This window comes from Ceratotherium simum, chromosome 2 (genome assembly GCF_057802395.1).
Source record: "Ceratotherium simum simum isolate JZ-2026a chromosome 2, ASM5780239v1, whole genome shotgun sequence".
NCBI classification, from domain to species: domain Eukaryota; kingdom Metazoa; phylum Chordata; class Mammalia; order Perissodactyla; family Rhinocerotidae; genus Ceratotherium; species Ceratotherium simum.
The window spans coordinates 31,042,295-31,066,247 of record NC_141901.1 but is presented as its reverse complement, the minus strand read 5'-3'; the positions used below and the strand labels follow the sequence as shown (position 1 = coordinate 31,066,247).

General features: G+C 44.0%; 1 protein-coding gene across 1 annotated transcript in view; it reads right to left on the bottom strand.

The window, feature by feature from the left end:
* LMX1A (LIM homeobox transcription factor 1 alpha) overlaps window positions 1-23,953 on the bottom strand; it is a 141,864-nt gene that overhangs the window by 34,025 nt on the left and 83,886 nt on the right. The window contains exon 3 of the mRNA XM_087418642.1: window positions 7,303-7,535. Within this exon, the coding sequence (XP_087274768.1) occupies window positions 7,303-7,535 (233 nt within the window). The remainder of the gene's footprint in view (window positions 1-7,302; window positions 7,536-23,953) is intronic.

Genomic DNA, 23,953 nt, shown 5'->3' with positions numbered 1-23,953 from the left:
AGACCAAGAGGCACAGAGAGATTCATCCCCAGGATAACTATATTCCAGAAAACATTATTTTCAGAAATAAGAAGATACTTGGCCATTCAAAAGAGCTCAAATTAAAACCACTCTAAGCATCAGTTTCCTAGTCTATAAAAGAATGGCAGCTAATTTCAACACATCCTTCCCATTCTTGCTTGAAATTCCTATTAAGTTCCAGAAGTGACTGGTCTTCTGCACTGACTTTCCAGGATGCAACTCTGGCCATAGTGTTCAGAGACTGGAGAGCACCTCTGAGATATGCAGGCCCATGGTGTCAGTCAGTCCATCTCCAGTTAATACACCCAAAATGACAGGCTCTCTCTCTGTACTACCCTGAGATGCCCCCAGGTCAGCTATCCGGAAGCATCTAAAACAGAAGAGCAAAGACAGAGGGTGAAACATTTGTGAAATGATGGATCTTTGGTGAAATAAGCTTATGAGCCATGAGCTACCCAGAAGTACACTACCCCCTGCACCAGGAGATAATAATGCTATCTGCCATTTATTGGGCATCAACCAAGTCTCAGGCCCTTGATATGCATCACCTCTTTGCATTCTTACGGAAACCCAAAAAGGAAGTATTATGAGCCACTTCTTACTTATTAGAAAAGAGAGTCCTGGAGAGGGGAAGTAACATTCCCAAGGTTGCACTTCTTGTGAGTGTAGGGCAAGACTCAAATTCAGACTTGTCTATCTTGAGATCCCAAGCCCTTTGCACTACAATATGGAGAATGAAACTTCCTGATACCTCCTGCTGACTTTTCCTCTTATAGCTTGCATTTTAAAATTTATGACTATGAACTGACAAGATAATCCCATAGGACAGTCAGGCATTTTCCAGAACTCGTGAGGTAACCACTGCCTCTCTATTCTAATTTATTAGAGAACAAGAAGAGTTCAAAGACAGGTTTAAGTACTTCTGTAATGAATTAAAAAAAAAAAAAAAGTTCCAAAGTTGAATAAGGAAATTAAAACCAGTGCCTAAATGCCAGTGTGATGAACCTGACACAGAAGAGAAGGAGAAACAGATGTATTACATGATGAGAGTGACAAGACAGCCATCTGGATCTTCCAAAGCAGCAATATCCCATATCCTAAGGAAAATTAAGAAGGACTCACAAACTCCAGTATGTGTGAGGAATCTTCAATCCAGCTCCAATAAGAAGAAAGCCATACTGGAGGCTGGTGCTTCTCTGCCAAGGACCTCAGAGGCTGACATGAACAGGACAAAGTTAATTTATTCGCACAATAAACAAACATTTTTTTTGCCAGGCTCTGTGCTAGGACCAGGTGAGCGCAGACTATAAGAAGAGAAGCAGCACAAGACTTCCAGTGCAGTCCAGAACACCCAATAAACAGAGGCCACAGAATTGCTGCATTAACCCAAAACATAAAACCTCCTTTGCAGAAAGGGACCCTCAGGATGGACATTTATATATGACCCAAGCTTCCTCTGGGAAAATCCCTCTACAAAAGCAGAGCATCGACAAGAACTCTGCCTTAGCCTGCTGACAGTTTCAACTCTCAGAAGATACAAGAAGGAATGCAGGGCCAGCTACTCTTGGACTTTGGTCTGACCAAAGAAGAGCTGGTAAACCAAGGGTATGTAACGGTTTGAACCTTGGGAGAAAATAATAGCTGAGGAATAAATCCTGGGTATAATCTAAAATGCATGCTGGTCTTCAGGAAAGAAAATCTTAAATGGTAAACAAACAAACCCCAAAACAAACAAGCAAAAAACACAGTCTGATCCCATGGTAAGAGATGATAAAAGGAAATAAAACATACAAGATATTGTTGCAGGGAGGGGTGAAAAATGAAATTCTGACTAGACATTCCTCAGTGATCCCAAAAATGAAGAGAAAAGGTAATTTAACATAAAAATAACATAAAACCAAATGCAGCATAGTATCCTGATTGGATCCTGGAATAGATAAAGACTTTAATTGAAAATCTCATGAAATAGAATAAAATCTATAGTTGAGTTAATAATACTATACCAATGTTAATTTCTTAGTTTACAGGGTACATTTATTAAAATGTACATTTAGATGTAAAATGTTAAGATTAAGAGAAGTCAGATGAAGGGTATATGGGAACTTCTGTTCTTACTTTGCTTGTCCTGTACATTTCAAATTTTATTCCAAAATAAAAAAAGTTTTAAAAAATTGCTGCACAAGACACTCTCAGATGACCTCTGGTGTTAAAAGAAAATGTGAAGATAAGAGGGTTAGATAATTAAGAAATGCAACCCAGACTGGCTAGGAGCCATGGTTGCCTATAGTCAGCCCCCAAGCCCCCACCCCCGCCCCCTAGGTCAAAAAAGCTAATAAAATCATGGGCCACATCAATAGAATATGATGTCCATGACAAGCAGTAATAATAACATTGTGTTAGTTCAGACCACACGTGGAAGAGTTTATCCCCTCTGGGTGGTACATTCTAAAGAGATTGTAGTATTTTTACAGATAGAGCAAAAAGTCTCTTCTAAGAACGGCTGGAAGAGTGGGGAGGAACTAGAAAGAAAAAGAGAAGACTTAGGGAGTGTGAGGGTCTCTGTCTTCAACTCCAAGGGCTGCCACGTGCTGGGGAGACTGACTTATTTTGTGAGTTCCTAAAAGCTGAACCAAGGCCAAGGTTGAGGTTACACATGGAGACAGACATTGGGGTTCAAATAACAATTCTGACAATCCACACTCAGAATGTGAAGTCAAGAACTCCCCAGGCTCAGAGAGGCTCAGACGGAGGCCAGAAGAGCATCTGGTGGGAGTTTGAACTGGACAACCTCTAATTGGTAATTGCTTACCAATTGCAAAAGCCAGGGATTCTTTGGTCAAGGAGAAGAGCAGAGGCATGAATGCTGCTGGGTCTCACCTGGAGGCGCTGGGCATCCAAGTTGCCCAATAAACCCAAAGACAATTGTCTGACTTTGGCTAAAAATTCCACTCCACTGCTTGGGAGGCAGCTTCAAGGCCACTAGCAAAGCAGGGACCAGAACAAAAGAGGCTTTTCTGGTCACACCAGAAAAGAACATCCAGCAGCTGAATATCTCCTGAGTTTGGTGTCTCATATATCAGTAAGTGGGTCGCATGCTTTTGTGCAAGTTGGAACACTCAGAATCATAAAACCACAGATTCTAGAATCCTAGATTTAAGCAGCCCTAGAGGCCACTGACCCTGTCTTCCACCAAGTGTAATTAAAATGTTAAGAGATAAGCAGTTTCGCTTCCCACAAAGGGAGTCTAGTCTGCACCCTTGTTAGACACAGTTCGACCCTATATTGAACCAAAATCTGTCATTTCACTCCCAGTACATGGGACTGCACCTTTGGGTATGAATCTCGTATCTCCCTTAGCCTTACGTTTACAAAGCTAAATATACTGGAGTTTCTTTACTATTTATCATTTAACAAGCTAATCATTCTCCTCAAGACTCTCTGTAGTTTGTCAGTCACCTCGTAAAATGCATTATTTAAAATGAGACCAAATATCTTAAACGTGCTCTGACCAATGTGGGAAAATAATGGAAATATAACTACGTGTTAAGGGCATTATAGTTCTCTTAATGCAGCATAAATGTTGTTTTGGCTCCTATTGATTTTACAGTCAACTAAAACCCCACATAAAATTCCATTGAAACAGGCCCCATTCCATATGATTACTATTGGATTTTGGAACTCAATGGTTACGTTTCATCTTGCTGACTTTGTACTGTTCTGTTAGGTTGTCAAAATATTTTTGAACATTGGGACTATCAGCTGCCACACCAGCGTTTCCTGCCAGGTTTGTGTCATTTACAAATCGAATAAACCTGCCTTCTGTGTCTTCATTCAACTCATTGATAAAAACGTTAAAGATGACAGATCATTCACTCAACAAATACTTATCAAGCACCTATAATATGTAAAGCGCTCAGGACAGAAATGAGAGAAGAAATTGTATTTGTACTGGGACAGATCCTAAAATTGTTTGCTTTCTATAAATCCCTAAGATGAGGTGGACTTCTTTCCTTTAAGATTTCATTCAACTCATTAGGTACTTATTGATCAGTTACTTATCTCTGGGCATCATGCTAAGCTTTGTCAAGGGAATAAAGGAATTAAAAGCTACAACCCTGTTCTCTAGAAGCTTGTCCTCTGGTTAGTGAGGCAGGCTTTGGCGCACAAAACATTTTATGATGCAAGACAGACAGCATTTATATAATTGACAAAATGAGTGGTACAGACAATATATTTGATTCTGGTTGAGGCTTTAATGTCATTTCATTTAAAGCTTCAAAATCAATGATAGATTTTTAGAGTTGAAAGGGACAACAGAGGTCTTCAGAACCATCCTCCCCTCCCACTTCACCAATATTAGTTTCAACACGTAGGAGTCTGTCTTTTGAGTAGATTTACTCTTCGTTAGATCTAACAACTTAATGATATCATAACATTCCCTATGTTGAGTCAAAACTGCTCCCCTTTACTTTTCTATCTACAGTGTAAGTACTCAATGATTTTGTTAAATAATTGAATGAATGAATTCTAATTCTGCTCTCTGAAGTTAGAAAAAATAATAGGTCTGATCCAACCATTTGAAGGCAACAATTATGTCTTCATTTAGTATTTACTTTTCTAGCCTAAATATCTACAATTCCGTCATTTGACATGGTCTTGAGACCTCCCCAACCCCCACTATTCTTGTCATTTATACCATGACTCCATGCCTGGCACATAGCAAGCACTCAAGTTATATCTACTGAATGAATATGTGAATCAATGAACCAGAAAGCTCCAGTTTGTCAACATCAGCCTCAGAAAGAAATGCCCAGAACTACTGAACATATTGCTGAAAATGTGGTCAGAAAAGTGGACCTGTTGCAATTCCCTTGCTCTGAACATTATACTTCTATTAATGCTGCTTAGATCTACCTTTTTCTTTTTGTCTTTGAACACAGTCGGGGGGTGGGGTGGCAATACACTAATGGCTCAAATTGAGTTTGTAGCCAATTAAAATCTGCAGTTGGATAACTTAGTGATCAAGCCCACACAACTGTGTACCAAGAAAGGCTAGACCCCAGCATTTATTTCCATGTGAGAAAGAATGGTATGTCCTTCTAGGTGTGCATGTCTTTCTAAGACCATGCTTGTGTTCTGATCACCATAGCACCTAAGCCCTTTGCGAATTTGAAGATTTGGCAGTATTCTGCAGTGGAGGCCGAAGTGAGTGGGCACAGCAGGGCACCTAAAGAGAAAGATAGGATGAGCTGGCCTTATACTAAGTGGAGGCCATGAAGCTCAGTTCAGAATGGGCCCAGATATCCCAGAAGGAGATACTCAGTATGTCAGTGGCAGTGTTCCTGACAAGAAGAAACTTCCCTCAAATTAAAACATCCAGGAAAACTTAAGATCAATGAGCCCAATAGGAGTTGGAATTGTCTTGGCGTCACCTTATTTAGGGCTGCAAGCAGAGTCAGGCAAGAAGAAGCAAGTGGGAGGTAAAGGAAGCAAACACAACTGCTATGAAGAGCCAACACCAGCAGGCATTTGCTAAGCACCAACACTTACTGAACACCAGGCTTCTCAGATGCATGATCCCTTTCATTCCCCCAAATAAAACTGTTAGGAAGGCATGATCATCACCATTTTACAGTTGCGGAGATTGAGGTTCGGAGGTTCAGAAACTTGCCCAGAATCACACAGATATGAGTGGTACAGGATGGGGCCCCCACCTGACTGTCTCCCAAGCTCTTGTACTCCAGCATCGTGCCACAATGCTTCTGTGTCATGTGTTTATTCATTTTTAACAAAGATTTTATCAAGCAACCTCAGTGTCCCAGGCCTGTGCTAAGCCCTGGGAATACAGTGGTAAAAAAGGCACACACCATCTCTCATGGAGCTTAGCACTCTGGCAAGAACAACAAACAGCCAAACAAACAACCACCACAAAGTGAGATCCATGTCTCCGCAGGAGAGGTTAAGGATAAACTCACCCAGCACATGGGAACAAGAGTCTTCTTCAAGGAAGTAGCCCCTAGAGAGAAGCTTAAAGGCTATGCCAGCAAGACAAAAGAGTGAGGGAGAGAGGCAGAGAGGTAATCAACTTTTAGGATGTGGAAGTGAGTGGGAGACACTGATAAGTGCTGGAGTACAAGGAGGCTGAGTGTAGAGTGAGAGGGATCAGAGGCTCCCAAGACGCTGAAGAGATGGGAGAACAAGATTGCAGAGGGCCTGGTAAGCCATGTTAAGGGGTTTGGAACCGGCACTGGCAAGAACTAGTAAGATAACATGGATGTCATCTCATTGGATCTCACAGATTCTTGGAGGAAAAGGGAGGCCAGACTAAGACAGGCGCTGCCCTGTGGGGACTGACACCCTGAAAAGGCATTCCATGCTTAACTTGGGCAGTTTTAATTGAATTTCTCTGGCCTTGTAAAACCTGCTCTATAAAATCTGTGAATCTCTCCTATCTCCTCTCTTCCCCCCAACCCACCCAATGAGAGAGGGTGAAGGTTCAGTGGGTGGAACAAATAGATTCTAGTTCCTTTCTTTATGTGACCCACCAAGACTTAGACAGATTCCAGCTTTCCCATTAGACAGATGAGGAAACAAAGGCTTAGAGCAGTTCAGTGATGGTCACAGACTGAATTATTGGTTCCAATTCCTCATTCCATTTAACAGCATTATGTATCTACTCCCTAGCAGGGCCTTGTGGTGTGTGCAGTGTATTTCCTCTCCCCTTGGACTTTGGGTTTGAGCTTTTAATTGGCTTTAGCCAGTGAAACATTAGTAGACATGATATGAGCAGAGGCTTGAAATGTGCTTGTCTGGTTGGGCATGCCGTCCTGTACTTTTGCCATTGCCAGGAGAAAATCATGCCCTGTAGCTGTTGCATCTCAAGCTTGGACCCCAAAATGAATCACACAGAGCAGACTTGAACCTGGTCTACGATCTAGAGCTCAGCTCAGCTGAGATCAGCAGATTCCCGGCGACTTGAAGACCCTCAGCCTGAAGCAAGTCACTCCCTTTGACCCAGAGACTTGAGAACATGTGAATAAGTGTTTATGGTTGTATGCCATGGAATTCAGGGGTAGTTTGTTATGCAGCATCATTATGGCAATACCTGATTGATAAGAGATTACTCCAAGCTTACAAAGCAACTTCCTGGAATGCACAGAGCTGCCTTGCCATAGAGCTAGGCTGCCCTGGTGGCCAGCCCTCTAGGGAGAGAGCGATGCAGACTGTCACCCCACTCCATTCTCCACCTCCCACACCCTCTGCCCACCCCATGGCACTCACCTGAGTCTGACGCTGCTGGGCTCACCAGGCTGAGCAGCTCCCGCTCTTTCTCATAGTCCCCTTTGCAGAGCAGCTGCCCCTCCTTCAAGACAAACTCATCACCCTTCTGGAGCTGCCGCTCACAGACACAGCAGCAGAAGCAGCTCAGGTGGTACACACTCTTCTGGGCCCGCATCACAAACTCGTTGGGAGCGATGGCCTCAAAGCAGCCCCCACATTTGACAGCAAACAGCCTGGCAGCAGGGGAGGGAGAAAGGGAAAGCAAGGTCTGTGAGAAAGGTCTGGCTTGGGTCCAGGTGTCCCCTCAAGTCAACAGCAAAAGAAACTTCCAGAACTGGGACAAGGATGCTTGGAATGGAACATGCTTCAAACCCAGATGATTTATTCCCTGAGGAGGTTGAACCAAAGAATTCAGTTGAGTTACTCTCCCAAAGGCTTAAGAAAAGCAGAATGAGAGGCACTGGAAGACGTCTGAGCCCAGGGTGTATCTGGTGTGGTCTATGACACAGTGTCCCCAAAGGATGGTCTACAGACTGGTGCCAGGCAGGCTGCCCAGAAGCTCTGGGTGAGCTTATTATTTAAACAAAATGACAATAACCAAAATGTCCAGGCCCAGTCTTATCAGCGTGTAACATGGTGGGTCCCAGAACAGGAATTCTTAACAAGCTCCCCGGGGCATTCTGATGTGTAATCTGGATTTTGAGAAATCAAACTGCATCTCAACTCACAGCCTGACATTCCGTGGATTCAGCCTCTCTCTCAGGACTTAACTCTTATTTCACTTCACTTATTTTGAATAAACCACATAGATGGCATCTACGCCAAGCCAAAGCAGTAGGTACTAGTGATGCGAAGGTGAATAAAAGAAAAATTCTCTCCCAGAAATGAGCTCAGGCTAATGGAAGAGACAGACACGTCCAAATAATTAAAGTAGAGGGCTCCGGGGGCACGGAGGAGGAAACAGCGGTCAGGGAAGGAGCAGGGGGACTTGCACTTTGCTATGTGTTCAATAAATCTTGGTCAAATGAAAGAGGGGAAGGCAGGCAGGTTGGCAGGTATAAAGGGGTGGGAGCAGGGATCCCCAGCAGAGAGAACAGCTTATGCAAAGGCCTGAAGTCGTGAAAGTGCATGGTGTGCTCAGAGCATGGTGTGTTCTCCACCAGGTTGGAGATGGGGGGCGCCTCGAGAGCGGTGGCAGGTGGGGCATGTCATGACCCGACTGCACACCCAGGCAGACATCATCTGGCAAGCAAGAGGGAGTCGTTGAACAATTTTTAACATGGTAAAAGCCCTGTTTTGGAAAAGGAAGTCTGGGCAGTAGGAAAGGGGGAGTGGAAATGGAGTTAGAGAGAAGAGTGAGGGAGAGCAGCTTAGCAGGGACAAAAGTCAGCACTAAGACAGCAGCAGGGAAGCCGGAGAGGAGGGGACAGAACCCACAACCTGGAGACAGGGAAGCACGGGGATCAGCTCCCAGGCTCCTGGTGGTCAGAGCTGCTGGATGATGACAATGTCACCACTCCTGCACACAACGTTCCTGATTTCCTACCTCTGGGCCTATATGTGCCATTCCGCCCTCCTGCAAAGCTCTTCCCTCTCTGTTTAATGTACCTGAATCCAACCTGCCCTTCAGGACATAGCAGCTCCCACCTTCTCCTTGAATCCTGCGCTGACCTCCCCTCCCCCAGTCTGAAGGAACTGCCCCCTACTTTGAACACCTTTACCATGAACTGTCTGTGCTGGTCATTCGGCAGTTACCTGGAGATGTATCAAGACACAAAAGGTAACAGGATCTGGAGGCCTGGGCTCTGCTGCCAGCTCTGCCGAGGCTGTTTCTCCCCTTTGTACCTCCTTTTCTCTGGCTGTTGTTAAAGACATTAGGCCAGACAACCTCTTCCAGCTCCAAAAGTCCTATGATCATTGCATCCGATTGCTGACTTCAAATATCCTAATCTTGTGTTATTATTTAACTCTTCCCATGTTTATAACTTAATCTTGCCAGCAACTTGTATTTCAAGAACAAGGCCTATGGAATATATTTATATGCCCCACAACCTCTTGCACACAGTGGGTATACTCAATAAAAGTTGATCTGATTTGACCCGTGGATCTAACTTGCTCATCCTCTTCTGAAATAACATGTGCTAAGAGCCGAGCATAGGAGCCGACACACAGTAGGTTCTCAATGAAGGTGGCTCTTCTCTTCCTTGACACCCTAGATAAATAAGAGCTCAGAGTAGTCTATGAAGTCTAAAATTTAAAGTACATCTCTCTGTTTCTTTTTTCTTTTTTAAATTGTAACATAATTGCCTTCGGCAAAGCCTTTGGCATAAGCACAGAGATAATATACCCTAAAAATATCTCTGGGATTCACTCATTAGAGCATTCATTTTCCTATTTCCAAAATAAAGAGTTATTTTCTTTTTTAAAGTAATAGCACAATAGGGGGAAAAAGTCTCTCTCAAAACCACTCTCTGTTTGTACCCATATACCAGAGGGGTCAATAGACACAGAAAGGTCAGATGGCATAAGAGAGAGGATGGCGGTGAGCAGAGACAGAATGGGCAGAGTGAGTTCATAAAGGTCCACACCACTTGTGTCTTCACAAAGGCAGACACAAGCTGACTCGGAGAATATCCAGGGAGCTGATGCCACTTTGCTCTGCTCATGAGCCCCACCTTGGCAGGAGCCAACGGACCATGAATAACTGAAGAGCCTTTTCCTATAGACAAGCCAACCACCATGATGGCCTAAGAGTGGCCAATCCCATCTCATTCACTCATTTAGTCTTCTTTTCATTCATTCCAAAAGCTGATTTACATATTCATTCACTCATTTATACTTTTTTTCATTCATTCTTTCATTTATTCAGAAGTATCCACCATGCACTATGCCATACACTCTGTGTCTTAACAAGGAGTGGAGGAAAAGAAACCACCACCAGCAGCATTCATGTACCTAAACAAGTCTATATTGAGAGTCTCTTATGTGTCAGGCACTGTCGTAGGCACAAAATGATACAGAACAAAGTCCCCAACCCCATGGAACTCACATGCTAGTGAGAGAAATAGCAAACAAATAAACCAATGAACAGATAAATGTCCACCTGTAGGGATTTACCTTGGGAAACAGAATATGAGGAGAGTACAAAGCAATGTTTCATGAGTACCAAATAGAATGGCATAAAGTCTGTTTATAATATATTTTTTCTTTTTTTGTTTGTTTATTGCAGTAACATTGGTTTATAACATTGTATAAATTTCAGGTGTACATCATTATGCTTCTATTTCTGCATAGATTACATCATGTTCACCACGCAAATACTAATTACAACCCATCACCACACACATGTGCCGAATTATCCCTTTCGCCCTCCTCCCTCCCCCCTTCCCCTCTGGTAACCACCAATCCAATCTCTGTCTTTATGTGTTTGTTTATTGTTGTTATTATCTACTACTTAATGAAGGAAATCATACGGTAATCACTTCCCAGCTCCAAGCTGCACTAGTTATGACTCTAAGTCTACACATGCGCATAGTGTGTTTATCTTGGAAGCTTCCTGGAGGAAGGGAAGAATTTTGAGGGTGGAGTGAAGAGGAAGTTGAGGAGGAGCTCCCAAGGAGGCATTACACACAGATTGGCACAAGAAAAAGGGAGGCCATTCAGACTCTTTGAGTGAAGGAAGCCAAGGCTTGGAGAAGAGGATGAAATTGCCTCCCATGAATCCACGAGGGAACAGCCTCCCAGGACAGAGGCCAGCCTGCAGGCTGATTCAGCTCGGGATCAGAAGCACATGTGCTGCCTCGCTCTCAATCCATGCCCTGGGCCACCACACCAATCCCTGATGCCCTGGGCCACTGGGAGCACCCTGAAAACACCCATCCTGATATGCCTTCCCTCTGCCTCTCAACTTCAGAATAGAGGGTGAGGTTGGGGGACAGTCCAAGGGGCTGGCGTGTCTCTTTCACCACTGACAAGGTATGCGACAGCCCAAACACAGAACTCCAGGTGCCAGCAGCCTTGCCCCTGCTCCCCCTTCCTCCAGCTGCCCAGTGTGGTTTTGCTCTCCATGTCTGAACCTCGGGGCACACCAGTCCCTTGAACATCTGCCTTTACTCCCTCCCCCTCTGCTGGATGCTGTGCATCGGGCAGAAAATCCACCCAGTTCATCGCCAGCCCCGAGTCCCTAGTCACTATTTGCCAACCTGAGCAAACTAATCAATGCTTTTCCAGGAGCCTGTCAAAGGCCCTTTGTCCCCAAGCCCTCCTTCTCCTCCCCTTCCCCTGGAATGAACTGTTAAACAGACTCAAGGCAAACGCTCCCAGGGAGTCAACAAGCACTTGAGACTCTGCAGCCGCAGGTGGTAGCATCTGTGCTTGTCTAACTTCTACCCTGTTAATCTCCTCCTCTTTCTCCTCCCTTCTTAATTTCATCCCCCACTCCAAAAATTTCCCCCAAGTAGGAGAAGGGAGGGTTGGGGGGATCTCAACAAAGAAAACGCACCATGTTGACTCAGGAGTGGCTGGAGGAAGTGGCGCAATTTGTCTGGGCTCAAATCCTGAAATGGTCACGGTCAGTGGGGATTACAGACCCGGAAGAGCAAGGCAGTCCTGTTTCTTTCCATTCTTCCATCAGCTCTCCCTCTCTGGACAAAGACCAGGTCAACCTCACCTTACCACCTTGGCTCTTGTTACCCACACTAACCCCAGAGCAGTTCGAGGAGAAAAGGCACATGCAGTCCACCACCTGTGTGCCAGATGTGTACACAGCTGTACGGGTACCACTGTGGACCCAGCTGCCGACTACACACCTCCCGCAAGTTGTTTTCTCTAAGGCTCAGACAAGCAGAGAAAGGGATTTGTTCAAAAGTCCAGGTCGTAATTAAAACACAGCCTGTCTCTTCCCAATGCCCTGGATGGCGGCCCCCATGGTTACTTACCCCTCTGAATGCTAATGAGACCTCACTCGGGTTGGGAACCTGGCAGACTGGCTGTGCCCTGGAAAGCCAGGCATGGTTTTCAGGAATGCCCAGCTCTTCTAGGCATACATAACAACTCTTAACTTTTCCCACCATTCTAAATTCTCCTACCCCTAAAAGCTCTTCAAATGATTCCTTATCTCCTTTTTGCATCTCATTCTCTCACCTGTAAAATGGGAATAAGGTTTCCAGCTGGTGGGAAAGCATCCAGAGTGGTACCTGTCCCAGAGACTAAGCCCTCAGGCAGTGCTCTCCTTCCTCTGTTGAATGCCCTTTGTGGGGAAGGCATGGGGATGAAAGATAAAGAAGGCTGCCCTGTTCTCGGGGAGCTCACATGCTGCAGCAGGTAGCAAGTTCCAAACAAACCGCCACAGGAGAGTGTGTTTGGAGTTTGTAAGAAGCAAACAGCCAAAATGGCACAAAGCAGAGACCCATCCACTTGGCTTAGGCTAGGAGTCACTGAATCTTCTCTCTTTTCCTCCCCGCCCTCTCCCCCCACCCCTTCTCCTCCTTATCTGGCCCTTTCCCACTCTCTCTACCAGGCAGGGAAGTAGAGGCTGGCTGAAATTCCATTCAATGTCTTGCCTACATCTCTTCTTGTACAGCCACAAGCTATAAGATGCACAACTTGTAGTTTGGGTGGGAGAGTCTGAGTTGGTAGGCTCCACCACCTCCAAGCAGTCAGTGTGACTTGCAGCTCATCACTTAATCGTCTGCAGCCTCAGTTTGCTCAGATGTAAAAGGCAATAACAATGCCTACATGCCTGGATGAGTGAGGATTAAATGAGAACATGTATGTGGAGTCCTTTGTGACCTATATAAGGTATACACAATTTTTAGGCATTTTTACTTGCCCCACCTGTGTCTTTTGACCTTTGTGGATGTTTTTCTGCCCCAAAGGTGGCTCTCGTGCTTAAGAGTTTCCTGAGCCCTATCCTAAGAGGACACTTCTTCCTCAGCAGTGTGAGCCCTTCTGCCGACTCCTCCCAGCTTTGACAGCAGCATGACTTCATCTTTTAAGAGAGCAGCACTGACCCAGGGGACGAACCCAGGGACGCACTGCTCATGGGCTGCCAGGCAGTACACGCTCCTTAGACACACACCCTCTCACCACAATGAGCCAAGATAATGCAAGCAAAGCAGTGTTTCTTGTAACTGACCTCCAGCCCCCCTGCCCTATGCCAGGTGCCACGGAGGATAGCAAAGAAGAAAAGGAAAGGCAACCTGATTCAGGGAAGAACAGAGGACTTGGAGTAGGAAGACCTGGGCTCAAGGGTTCTTCCTTTAGCAAAGGGCCTCAGAAAAGCCACCGTCTTTCCTTGGGCCTCAGTTTTCTTATCTTTAATGGAAAAGTACTGCCCTAGATCAGTGTTATACTAAGGACTTCGAGGTTGGGGAGGGGTAGGTCTCTATTCCCCATGTCTCCTCACTCCTCACCTTTCAACCAGAGAAGCCCCCTCTGCCTGCACCGAAATCCAGGTCTCCAGAGAGTGTTTTGGCATGACACTGCCTGGCCATAGTAATTCTCCAAAGTCTTTTCCAGAACCACATCATTCATGTATAAATAAATATAAAACAGCTCAGGCCAAAGGGGATTATGAATGGGTATGGACACACATATGAAACACACAGACACACCAGCTAAAACCATCTCTCTCCTTCTCTTTCTCTCTCGCCCCCTCTCTCCCTTCCTCTATCTCTTGATATATATATAGTTCTAAAAAGGATTTACATATTTCTAGAAAAGAAATATTTTGTTTGAATAAAGCATTTTGTTCCTAAGGCATGTTTGAAACTCACTAGGCTGGATAATTCCTTAAGTCGTTCCCATTTTTATGATTCATGATTTTATCACAGGGTTAAGAACCCTACACTGTAGCTAAGGAAACAAGAATGTTTCAAAATCAGATATGAAGGTTTGACACCTGAGAAACTCCTAGAGAACAAGTCTAAGAAGATCAAGAAAGAGGCACAGAACTCTGAGAAGCAACAGCACCCCCTCCACTGCAGGAATTACACTAGAAAGATGACAACATGCAGAGACACCATATGGACACCTGGATTTGGGTTCCGGTTGTGTGATCTTAGGAAAATCACTCCGCCCTTCTGAATACTGGGGTCTCCATCATCAGAATATATTTCAGCCCCCAAGTTATTTTACTTCAAAGGAAAAGAAGCTGTAGAAGATAGAAAAAAAGGGAATTAATCTTTATTGAATACCCACTTGGTGCCAGCAGCTGTGGTATTTCTTGTATCCATTACCTCACTAAATTTGTGGGGTAGGAGTCAATAGAACTATCTTATGACACCAGAAAGAATCTCACCATATTTCAGCTCAGCTTGGTTCATGATGCCTCTCTTCCACAGGAGAGAGAGACTCTGGGACGGCTGGCTCAGAGTTTCTTTCTTCCATTTCTCTCCTACACCCTCTCCAGCACTGATTTCACAGGAGAAATAAGTATAAATATCAAGTAGCTGAGATGGCTGTCTCAGCCTGTGAGAGATTTTCCGGATAGGCCCATGGCTTTGTAGAAGGTCCTGAGACTCTGCTGCCCACATGTAGGTGAAAGGCAGGAGTTAGGAACCAAGTTGATCCCTTCAGGCTACTCAGCTCCTGAGCCCCAAAGTATCTGAAGGGATCCCAAAAAGAGGTCTGTCCTCCATGGATTTAGGTTAAGAACAAATAGTGTCTGGGAGATGCTCTTTGACCCAATACCACCATAAAAGAGTCTACTCTGACTCCAAAAAGATTGGGAAACAAGACAATTCTTACTGGAACCTTATTCACTGGGGAACCTAGTGGGTCACTGTTTTCAAGGAATAGGCAGAAATGTAGGCCAGTGGGGTTGGACCCAGAAGACCCAAGGAAGCCAGAGAGAGACTGAGTTGTGGAAATAGTAGGACAAGGAGACAACATGGTGTAATCAAATAAACTTGGGTCCAAGTCCCTACTCCATTACTTATTAGCTATGTGGTCTTGAGCAGGCTACAGCAGCATTAGCTAACATCTATACAATGGGAATAAAAAAAGGACCCACTTCATGGAGTCTCAATAAGAGTTAATTGAAATAATACATTAAAACTGCTTGGCACATGGCAAATCCTCAATAAAATGGCAACTATTAAAATGGTGGTAGTGGTGGTGATGGTAATGATGATGATGATGACAATGACGATGATGATGATGGAGAAAAAGAACTGAATATTAAATATGAAAAAGAAATTAGTAAAAACAAAAATGATTAATCACGATGTCAGAGACTGGGAGAATCAGGATTAGATAAAGGAGCATGGAGAAAAAAGGATTGGGACAAGTAGTTCAGAACCAAGGCCATGAACAATGCAAGAAGGTCAGAGGTCAGCTTTTCAGTGGTGCTGGCTATAAACTTGGGGGCCAGCCCTGACAATATAATGGTGCCAGGGTCTGAGTTTCCACCTGCTGTAATGGCCTCAGGCTAAAGTTTGCATGCAGTCTATCCACACAGGATCTGTCTAGATTTACCCAGCTAACAGTTTTGGCATGATTGGATGAAATGCCATCTTGCTCTATATATCAAAGTAAAAACCAAAAGATTAACTGATGCTTAATTTTCTTCTCAGTAGCAACACACCTGACTTTTTCACCCATGAGTTCTCATGGCTTCCTCCAATCCCTTCCACCTCCTGCCCCATCATTCTCTAGACACCATATACTAGATGCCATGTCATCCCCACATCTACCCTCCAGGCTGATGACACAACTTCTCATACACAGGAATATTGCAGAATACGGCAGCTTCAAGCAAACCCAGAGCTATCCCAGGGCAAGGGCTCTGAGACTCACAAGGATTGGGAAGGAATATAAGGAGAACCCCCATTATGACACTCCAGAAGGTTCCTGAACCAAGGGTACATTTGGAAAGACTGAGATCTTCATTAACCTTGACACAGAGTCCTGCAGACCTCAAAGGGAGCCTCTCAAAGCCTCCACACCATAGACAATTAAGTGGAGGAATCGAAGACAAAATACACATGAAAAACCATAATTCCAACTTGAGGTCAACTGCTTGTGTACCGTTTTTGCCCCACCAAAATAAGAAATCAGAGCTGCTTTTAGCCTTAGACAGCAGGCAACTACAGATCATGCCCTCTTTCCATTGGCACTGCTGAAACTAGTTTTAATCAGCTATGTAAACCCTTTGGTTTAGAAAATAGGAGAGGGTCTTTGTGCACCTCTTTAACAAGGCAGTAATCTGTGTATCACTCAGTTTCCACCCTCTCCACCAGGGGGCAGCATAGCAGCATTCATTCAATGCCATGTTGACGTGGTAACTGAGGTCATCCAGGCACCAAGACAGGCTTTGGCCATAAGCCAAAACTGTCTGTCGGGGAAATCTGCTGCTGGGAGTCTGGGAGACCATGTGGCTAAACTGAAGGAGAGATGGTGAGAGAAGAGTATTCAAAAGTATTGGGAACCAAAAGCATGGCTTGTGGCCTTAGAAGTAGTGACACAAGCAACCTTGTCAGCTGGCTCAAGGTCTCTGTCCTTGAGGCTGAGCCAACACCACCACAATAAGCAACTGAGCCCATGGTCCTGGGGCGGTGGGAAAGTCTGCAGGGACAATAGAAGTGGCAGGATCTTCTATAGGAGACAGACTCAAGACTCTGCAGTGGGGAGAAAATGGAAAACAATAAGTGGCTGGCGGAGCCAATCAGAGTCTCTGTCTCCCTGGGGCTCCTGGGGAGCAGTAAGGAGGGCCATACAATGGGATGAGAACTGCTAAGTATGATGCCTGCACGTCCAAGAGGCTCTGTGAGGCGCTGGCCTCACGGAGAAGTGCAGGGTAATAACGCACATGGCTCATCGCCTATCGCAAATGTTGCTGGCAATGGACAGCTTTTACCTAGAAATGGTAGACTAAGTAGTTTTCTTGTTCTCAAAAAGCATCTATTCCGGAGTCAGCAAGGCATAGCAGGAGGAGCATGCCTTTGAGGTCTAATAGAACCTGGATTCAAATCTTGGCTCTACTTTTGAGAATTTGAGCAAGTTATAGGCTCTTTTGGAGCCTCAGCTTCATCTACAAAATGAGATCATAACTATCTTACAAGATGTTTTGGAGATTAAATAAGATAATGTATTTGAAGTATCTGACACACAGTAGCCGCTCTCAATAAGCAGTAGCTATTAACTCCCTTTATCGAAATCAATTTAACATATCTGCCCATGTAAATATTTATATAAGATCATTTATTTCAAGGCAGCCAACTGAGCCAAAAATAGAACTTCATGTGTAGCTCAAGCTCTGTTCTTCATTATTTTAACAAATTGAATCAAACTTCAACAAGCCTTTCATATGTTATTGGAGAAGAGACCCACAGACAGATATGAAAGGACAAATACTTGAGAGGAAACTAGGGGTGCATTACATTCAGGCAACTATGGTTATGGTCTAGCCTAACCCAAGGTAAATATTGACATTAGCCAACTAGTGTTGACCAACACCCACCTTCACTGCCTGACACCCAGCATATGTTCAGGAAGTCAGCAGCTCCCTGTGTAGCCAACCAGAGCCAACAGTTGCTATTTGGTTAATGCTGACATTATCTGGCAAATATTTGGAACAGACCCTTTCCCTGTATCATTTCAGTTCTCAGATGACTGCTTCTTACTAAGGCTGCTGACCACTGTGTGGATCTGCACTGAGACGTCCACATTCTTGCCTTGTTCCCCTCGCTGTCAGACCCCCCAAGAGACCAGCCAACCTCTCCTCTCATTTTATAAATGGAAAGAAACCAAGGGCCGAGAAGGAGCAGTGACCTACCCCTGACCACAGAGCAAGTTAAGACTATTGAAACAACCCGCCAGAGCTTGAGGCGCAGTCAATGGTCAAGGAATAAAAGAGGTTACATTTGGCCCAACTAGGGATGGAACTGTGTCCCCCAGGCTCTTAAGCAGTGTCCTAACCAGCTGAATGAGTGGACAGTGTGTGTGAGACAGTAAATCTCTCCGGCTCAGAAGCTCTCTCTTTTCCCTCCCCCCCTTCATCTTTGCAGAAACATGGAAAGCTGTCCATGAGTCAGGCCGCAGAGCAAGACTGCGGTGAAAGCATGGATTCCAATAATCCAAGCCAAGGTGGCACGACTTATATTACAGGCTTTCCATGTTGTCACACAGACATGCAAAAATGGCAAGAAACGTAAAACAGACGTACGGAAAATATATGTTTCCTTTTCACGTAGTTAAAGGTTTGGTTTCCTTTGAAAATGTCGGTTTTCCTTTCCCCTCATCCTCATTAGCCTCCTGGGACACTCTTAAACATACCCAGCAAACATCAGAGCAGGGAGATGAGGTATTTTTAGCTGATATTCTGGGCACAGCTTCCTATTGTTCCACAATTTTTGGCTTGGCTGGATGGCAGGAGGCCAATACAATGTATACTCTTACAAAGAATGTATGTTTCCTAGGCTGTGTGGGTGTGTGTGTGTGTGTCTGTACGTGTGTGTAATAAGAGTAGGAAGGACAAGGGCATTATTGATGATGTTTTGATGGGAAAGATTCTGAGATCCCAGCAGGGGGCAACACTGAGCTCTCAATGACTCCTGTTCGCTTTTGTCAACACCACTTCTCATCATTACCATTGTGCTGTACGCCAAAAAAAAAAAAGCCGTATTATCACAACCTAAGAGTTCCTCATAGAATCAACTGATACCAACAGCACTCTATTAGGAACTAGATGTATTCTGAAGACCAACGATTATGTTCCTAAAACATCTGGTGTAGTGACTAGCACGTGATGATGTTTAAAACACGGACAGTTGCTACTACTCTCCTTTTCCTCACATACAATGCCTGTTCTCAGGGATCATCCAGTCTCCGAGGGGAGACAAGAAAAGAGAAACATTGACTGACAATCTGAGTGAAAATCTCCCACCATGGCATAAAAGCCACAAGGAGTCATCATGTGGGACTTTCCTTTTCAACATGAAGGGTGGAAAATATCTCTGGATAATCTGAATTTCCAGAATGTCTTTACTTCAAAGATCTCAAAGCAGGGGCAATCTTGTAGAGCATCTCAGCCCTGAAGTAAGTGAGAAGAGGGGTCAGATTCTATTTTCTGATTCTATTATTCTCACCACACAGCAGGGTGTGGCGTTCTATGCACACTCCCCAAATCCAGCAGTGATGGAGCCTTGAGTAAAAACCCAGGTGTCCTGAACTTACACTGTGGCCCTTTTCCCATAAGATTGTGTTGCCTTCCTTTCAAGTTAGACTCCAGATGTCTTGAGAGCTCCAGAAAGGTTTCAATGAAGTCCGATCCAGGGGAAGTGAGACAGTTCTTATTTCTTATTTTTATTTTTACCCCTCAATTTTTCTTTTACCCTTTTTCTCCTTCAACTCTATTCCCCACTCACTTCCACTCTCTCCCCACTCGTTAAAAACTGGAAGACACCACACCCATTAGGAAGCCTACTATCAAAAAAACAAGTTTCGTGAGGATGTAGAGAAATTGGAACCCTTGTGCACCATTGGCTGCAAAATGGTGCAGCTGGTATAGAAAACAGTATGGCAGTTCCTCAAAAATTAAAAATAGAATTACCATATAATCCAGCAATTATACTTCTAGGTATATACCCCAAATAATTTTAAGCAGGGACTCAAAGACATGTTTGTACAACCATGTTCATAGCAGTGTTATTTACAATAACCAAGAGGGGAAAGCAACCCAAGTGTCCATCAACAGAAGAATGGATAAACAAAATGTGATATATATACTGGAATGTATTAGAGTGGAATATTATTCAGCCGTAAAATGGATGTAAATTCTGACACATGCTACAATATAATGAGGATATAATGCTAAGTGAAGTAAGCCATATGGTATGATTTCACATATATGAGGTACCTAGAGTCAAATTCACAGAGACAGAAAGTAGAATGGTGGTTTCCAGGGGCTGGAGGGAGGAGGGAATGGGGAGTTATCGTTTAGTGAGTACAGAGTTTGTTTTGCAAGATGAAAGAGTTCTGTGGATGGATGGTAGTAATGGTAGCACAACAATGGGAATGTACTTAATACATAATGAACTATATGCTTAAAAACATTTAAGATGGTAAATTTTATGCTATATATAGTTTACCACAATTAAAAAAATTTTTTTTTTAATTTTAAACACTGGAAGACACAATGATCTTTCATATTCTACCTCCTATAACCAAAATCTAGATGGCTGGGTTCCTAATTGAAAATTTCACCTGCTCAGACTCCCTTGCAGGTAGGAGTAGCCATGTGAGGCAGTACATGGAATTCTACCGGGGATGGGATTGAGAGTGGGCAGTTTCGGAAAACCCATTATTCTCTTGATAAAATTAGACAGACTCAGTTGGTACATACATTTTGTTCTTCACCTTTTCCCTTATTTCTACCTGGAATTAAAACGTAACACCTGGAGATGAAACAGCCATCTTGACACTAAGAGAATGAAAGTCAGCTATTAAGGATGCAGAGCAAGAAGAGAGAAGACTGACTCCTTGAAAACCTTCTTGAGCAGTTGCAACATCCTTGGACTTCCTACTTCTTGACTTCCTTTCAGTGAGAAAAATAAAAGCTCTTTTTAATTAACTCACTGTAGTCAGGATACAGTTATATGAAGCCAAATGTGATCCTGCTCCAGGCTTAGATGCTAACTTGCCAAGGGGACTTCCTCTTTCCATTCAAGGTCTGGTGTGTCCTGCACGCCTATCTAGGGCAACTTCTCCACTTAGGCACTAGACTTCAGCACTTCACACTTACATCATATATTCTCCCTCTTTGTAAATATTCTTACATATATTTTTTCTTATTTATCCCATACTGGAAAAAAAAATACCCTCTTGATCCTACTTTCTCCACCAGCTACTTCCTCATTTATTTGATAGCCTTTGTAGAAAAATTCAAAAGAAATTATTTCTGTTTTCTATTTCCAGTTCCTCTCCTTCTACTCGTTAAGGCCAATCCAATCAGGCATTTGTCACAAACTTTCTTGTGAAGGTCACTAATGACCTCCATATTGTTCAGTCCCCCTCATACTGAGCCCATCAGCAGCACCTGACATGGTTGATCACTTGGCTTCCAGGACCCCTTGCTCTCTTGGATTTCTTCCTACCTCACTAGTCACTCCTTCTTGGTCTCCTTTGCTAGTTCCCCTCATCTCCCCAACCTTGAAATGTTGAGTCCTCTTCTCCACCCATACTCACTTCTGTTGCTGATCTGGTTTTCCAGTCTCATCACTTTAAATATTATGTATATGCCAAATGACTCTGAAATTTCTATCTCCACTCCAGATCTCTCTCCCAAATCTAACTTGAATACCCAAGTACCTACTCAATATCTTCACTCAGATTTCTAATCAAAATCCTAAACTTGACAAAACCAAAACCGAGTTCTTGATACTTTCTCACCCACCTCATCCTTGCTCAAATCAGCTCAAACCAACCACAGTCTCCCCTTTTGTGTTGATAGATGGCACCTACATCTTCCCTGTTGATCAAGACAAACATCTCAGAATCATTCTTGACTCCTCTCTCTAACACATATTATATCCAAACTATGAACAACCATTTCTGCTCTACCTTCAAAGTATAACCAGAATCTGATCACTTATCATCATCTCCACTTCTCCCACTGTAGGCCATGCTTCCACCATATCTTCCCTGGATTACCTCAACAGCATCCTAAGTGGACCACCTGTTTCTTCCTGTCACCTGCCAAGTTGATTTTCTACTCAGTGTCCAGGGTGATCCCACTAAAAACTAAATTAGATCATGTCACACATCTGCTCAAAACTTATTCCCACTTTACAGATGAGAAAATAGAGGCTCTTGAAGATTTAAGTAATTTGCTCAACTTTACACAGCTTAAATGGGGATGCCAGGATTCAAATCAAGTCTTTCAATGCCCAAATTCACCAATGCTCCATTATATCGCTGTCTAACTGAGCTCTGAGGGTTGTCCTAATCAAAGAGTAGGATGGTACTTTGCAAACTATAAGCTCTACGTGACTACAAGGCAGTACTACCATAATTATCAACTCAAGCTCCTGATAGGGTAAAGCTAGATGAATGAGGTTATCAACTATATTTTACCTAGGAAGGAAAGACCAGAGAGTGCCTCCCATTTCTTGAAAGAGAGCCCAGGCTCTGAGATCAAAGACCCAGGTTGGGTCTAACCCAAGAGAGCAACAACGTTGGAACTTGGGTAGAAACAAGCAAGTGGGGACTTGGTAGAAATGGAAAAACCAGGAGGAATGGTGGCAAGCGTGCAGCGCCAGCCAACATACCTCCCACCCCCAACCACAACATTCACGTGCAAGTCTGGGATATAATTTTCATCTTGGATGCCTTTCATATGGCTCTGCTCCCCATATCCAGCTCCATTCAGAGGATTAGAGAACAGGGACAGACATGAGGAGCTAAAGAACCACAAAAATCTCTGTGAAACAGAATTCCTGGCTTGGAATCACAGTGACAAGTTATGCGTACAGACGTGAGTGTGTGCTCGCATGTACACATGCACACACATGCACACACACAAGCTCCCTTAGATTGGGGATTTCATAGCATAATACAACCAGAAGTTTAGAAAAAATAATTCATAACAACCCCTCCCCACCATGGGAATAAATAATGACAAGGTCAAGTGAGCCCAAACCAGAGGAAGACTTAGAGAGAGCCTGAACTTTTTGGGGTGCCCCTGTTCTGCTCGGGGCAATGAGCTCTCAGAATCTATAAAGTGGGGCCAGAGGGAGGGTGCTGATAAAGTAGTCCACCTCTTCTCTGCTTCCTGAAGACCTCTAGGTTCCCATTTACAATTTTAAGAACAATTAGGAAGTTGAAGACCTGTTCTTCCAAGCCAAAACCTTAGGCTAGAGACTCCTCTTGCCAGTTATAGGAGAAATGCCTGCCTTCATCACTGGGTGTCAGGCAGATTACCTACAAGTAGACACAAAGGCAGGGGCTTGTTTTTCCTTCTGGCAAAACAGGAGGCAGAGGACTGTCAGGAAGCTGCCTCTCAAATGACCTGTAGACATTGCCCTAGTCCGCCAGGAAGAAGGACTTCTGCAGCAAAGTAAAGAACTACTTTTCACTCAAACACGAGTGCCGCTCTGAGCCCTGCACGTTTCCCCACTGTGAAGAAAGAGCTGCATGCACCAGCATCAGCCTCCATCCCAACTGCACCAAGAAGAGCCACACCGGAAGAAAATTTGGTAATTGTTATTGTCACTGAAACTATTGCTATCTAGAACACAGTCATGGGATGAATCCCTCTAAGAACAGGTCAGTACCTCCACAAAGAAAAATATTCTTCCCCCAAACTGCAGTCATGAGAGGAGCAGAGAAAAAGAGGGTAGACATATACCACAACACATCTTCACCAACCAGAAAACAGCAAAGGTCAGGACCAACTAACTTAGGGGCAGGCCTGGGGGAAAAATTATGAATTGCACAGCATTCCTCACAAAGGGACACAGGGTCCTTAAACTAGCAAATGTTGAAAAGAAAGTTAGGAAACCCAAATTATAGATCCCTTAAGGAAAGGATTTTATTCATACATACAACACACGTATTGAGTGCCTACTATTCTAGCTGCTAATATTGAGGCACTGTTCTAGGTGTTAGGAATATAACAGTGAACACACGAGGAAAAGCTCCTGCCCTTGAA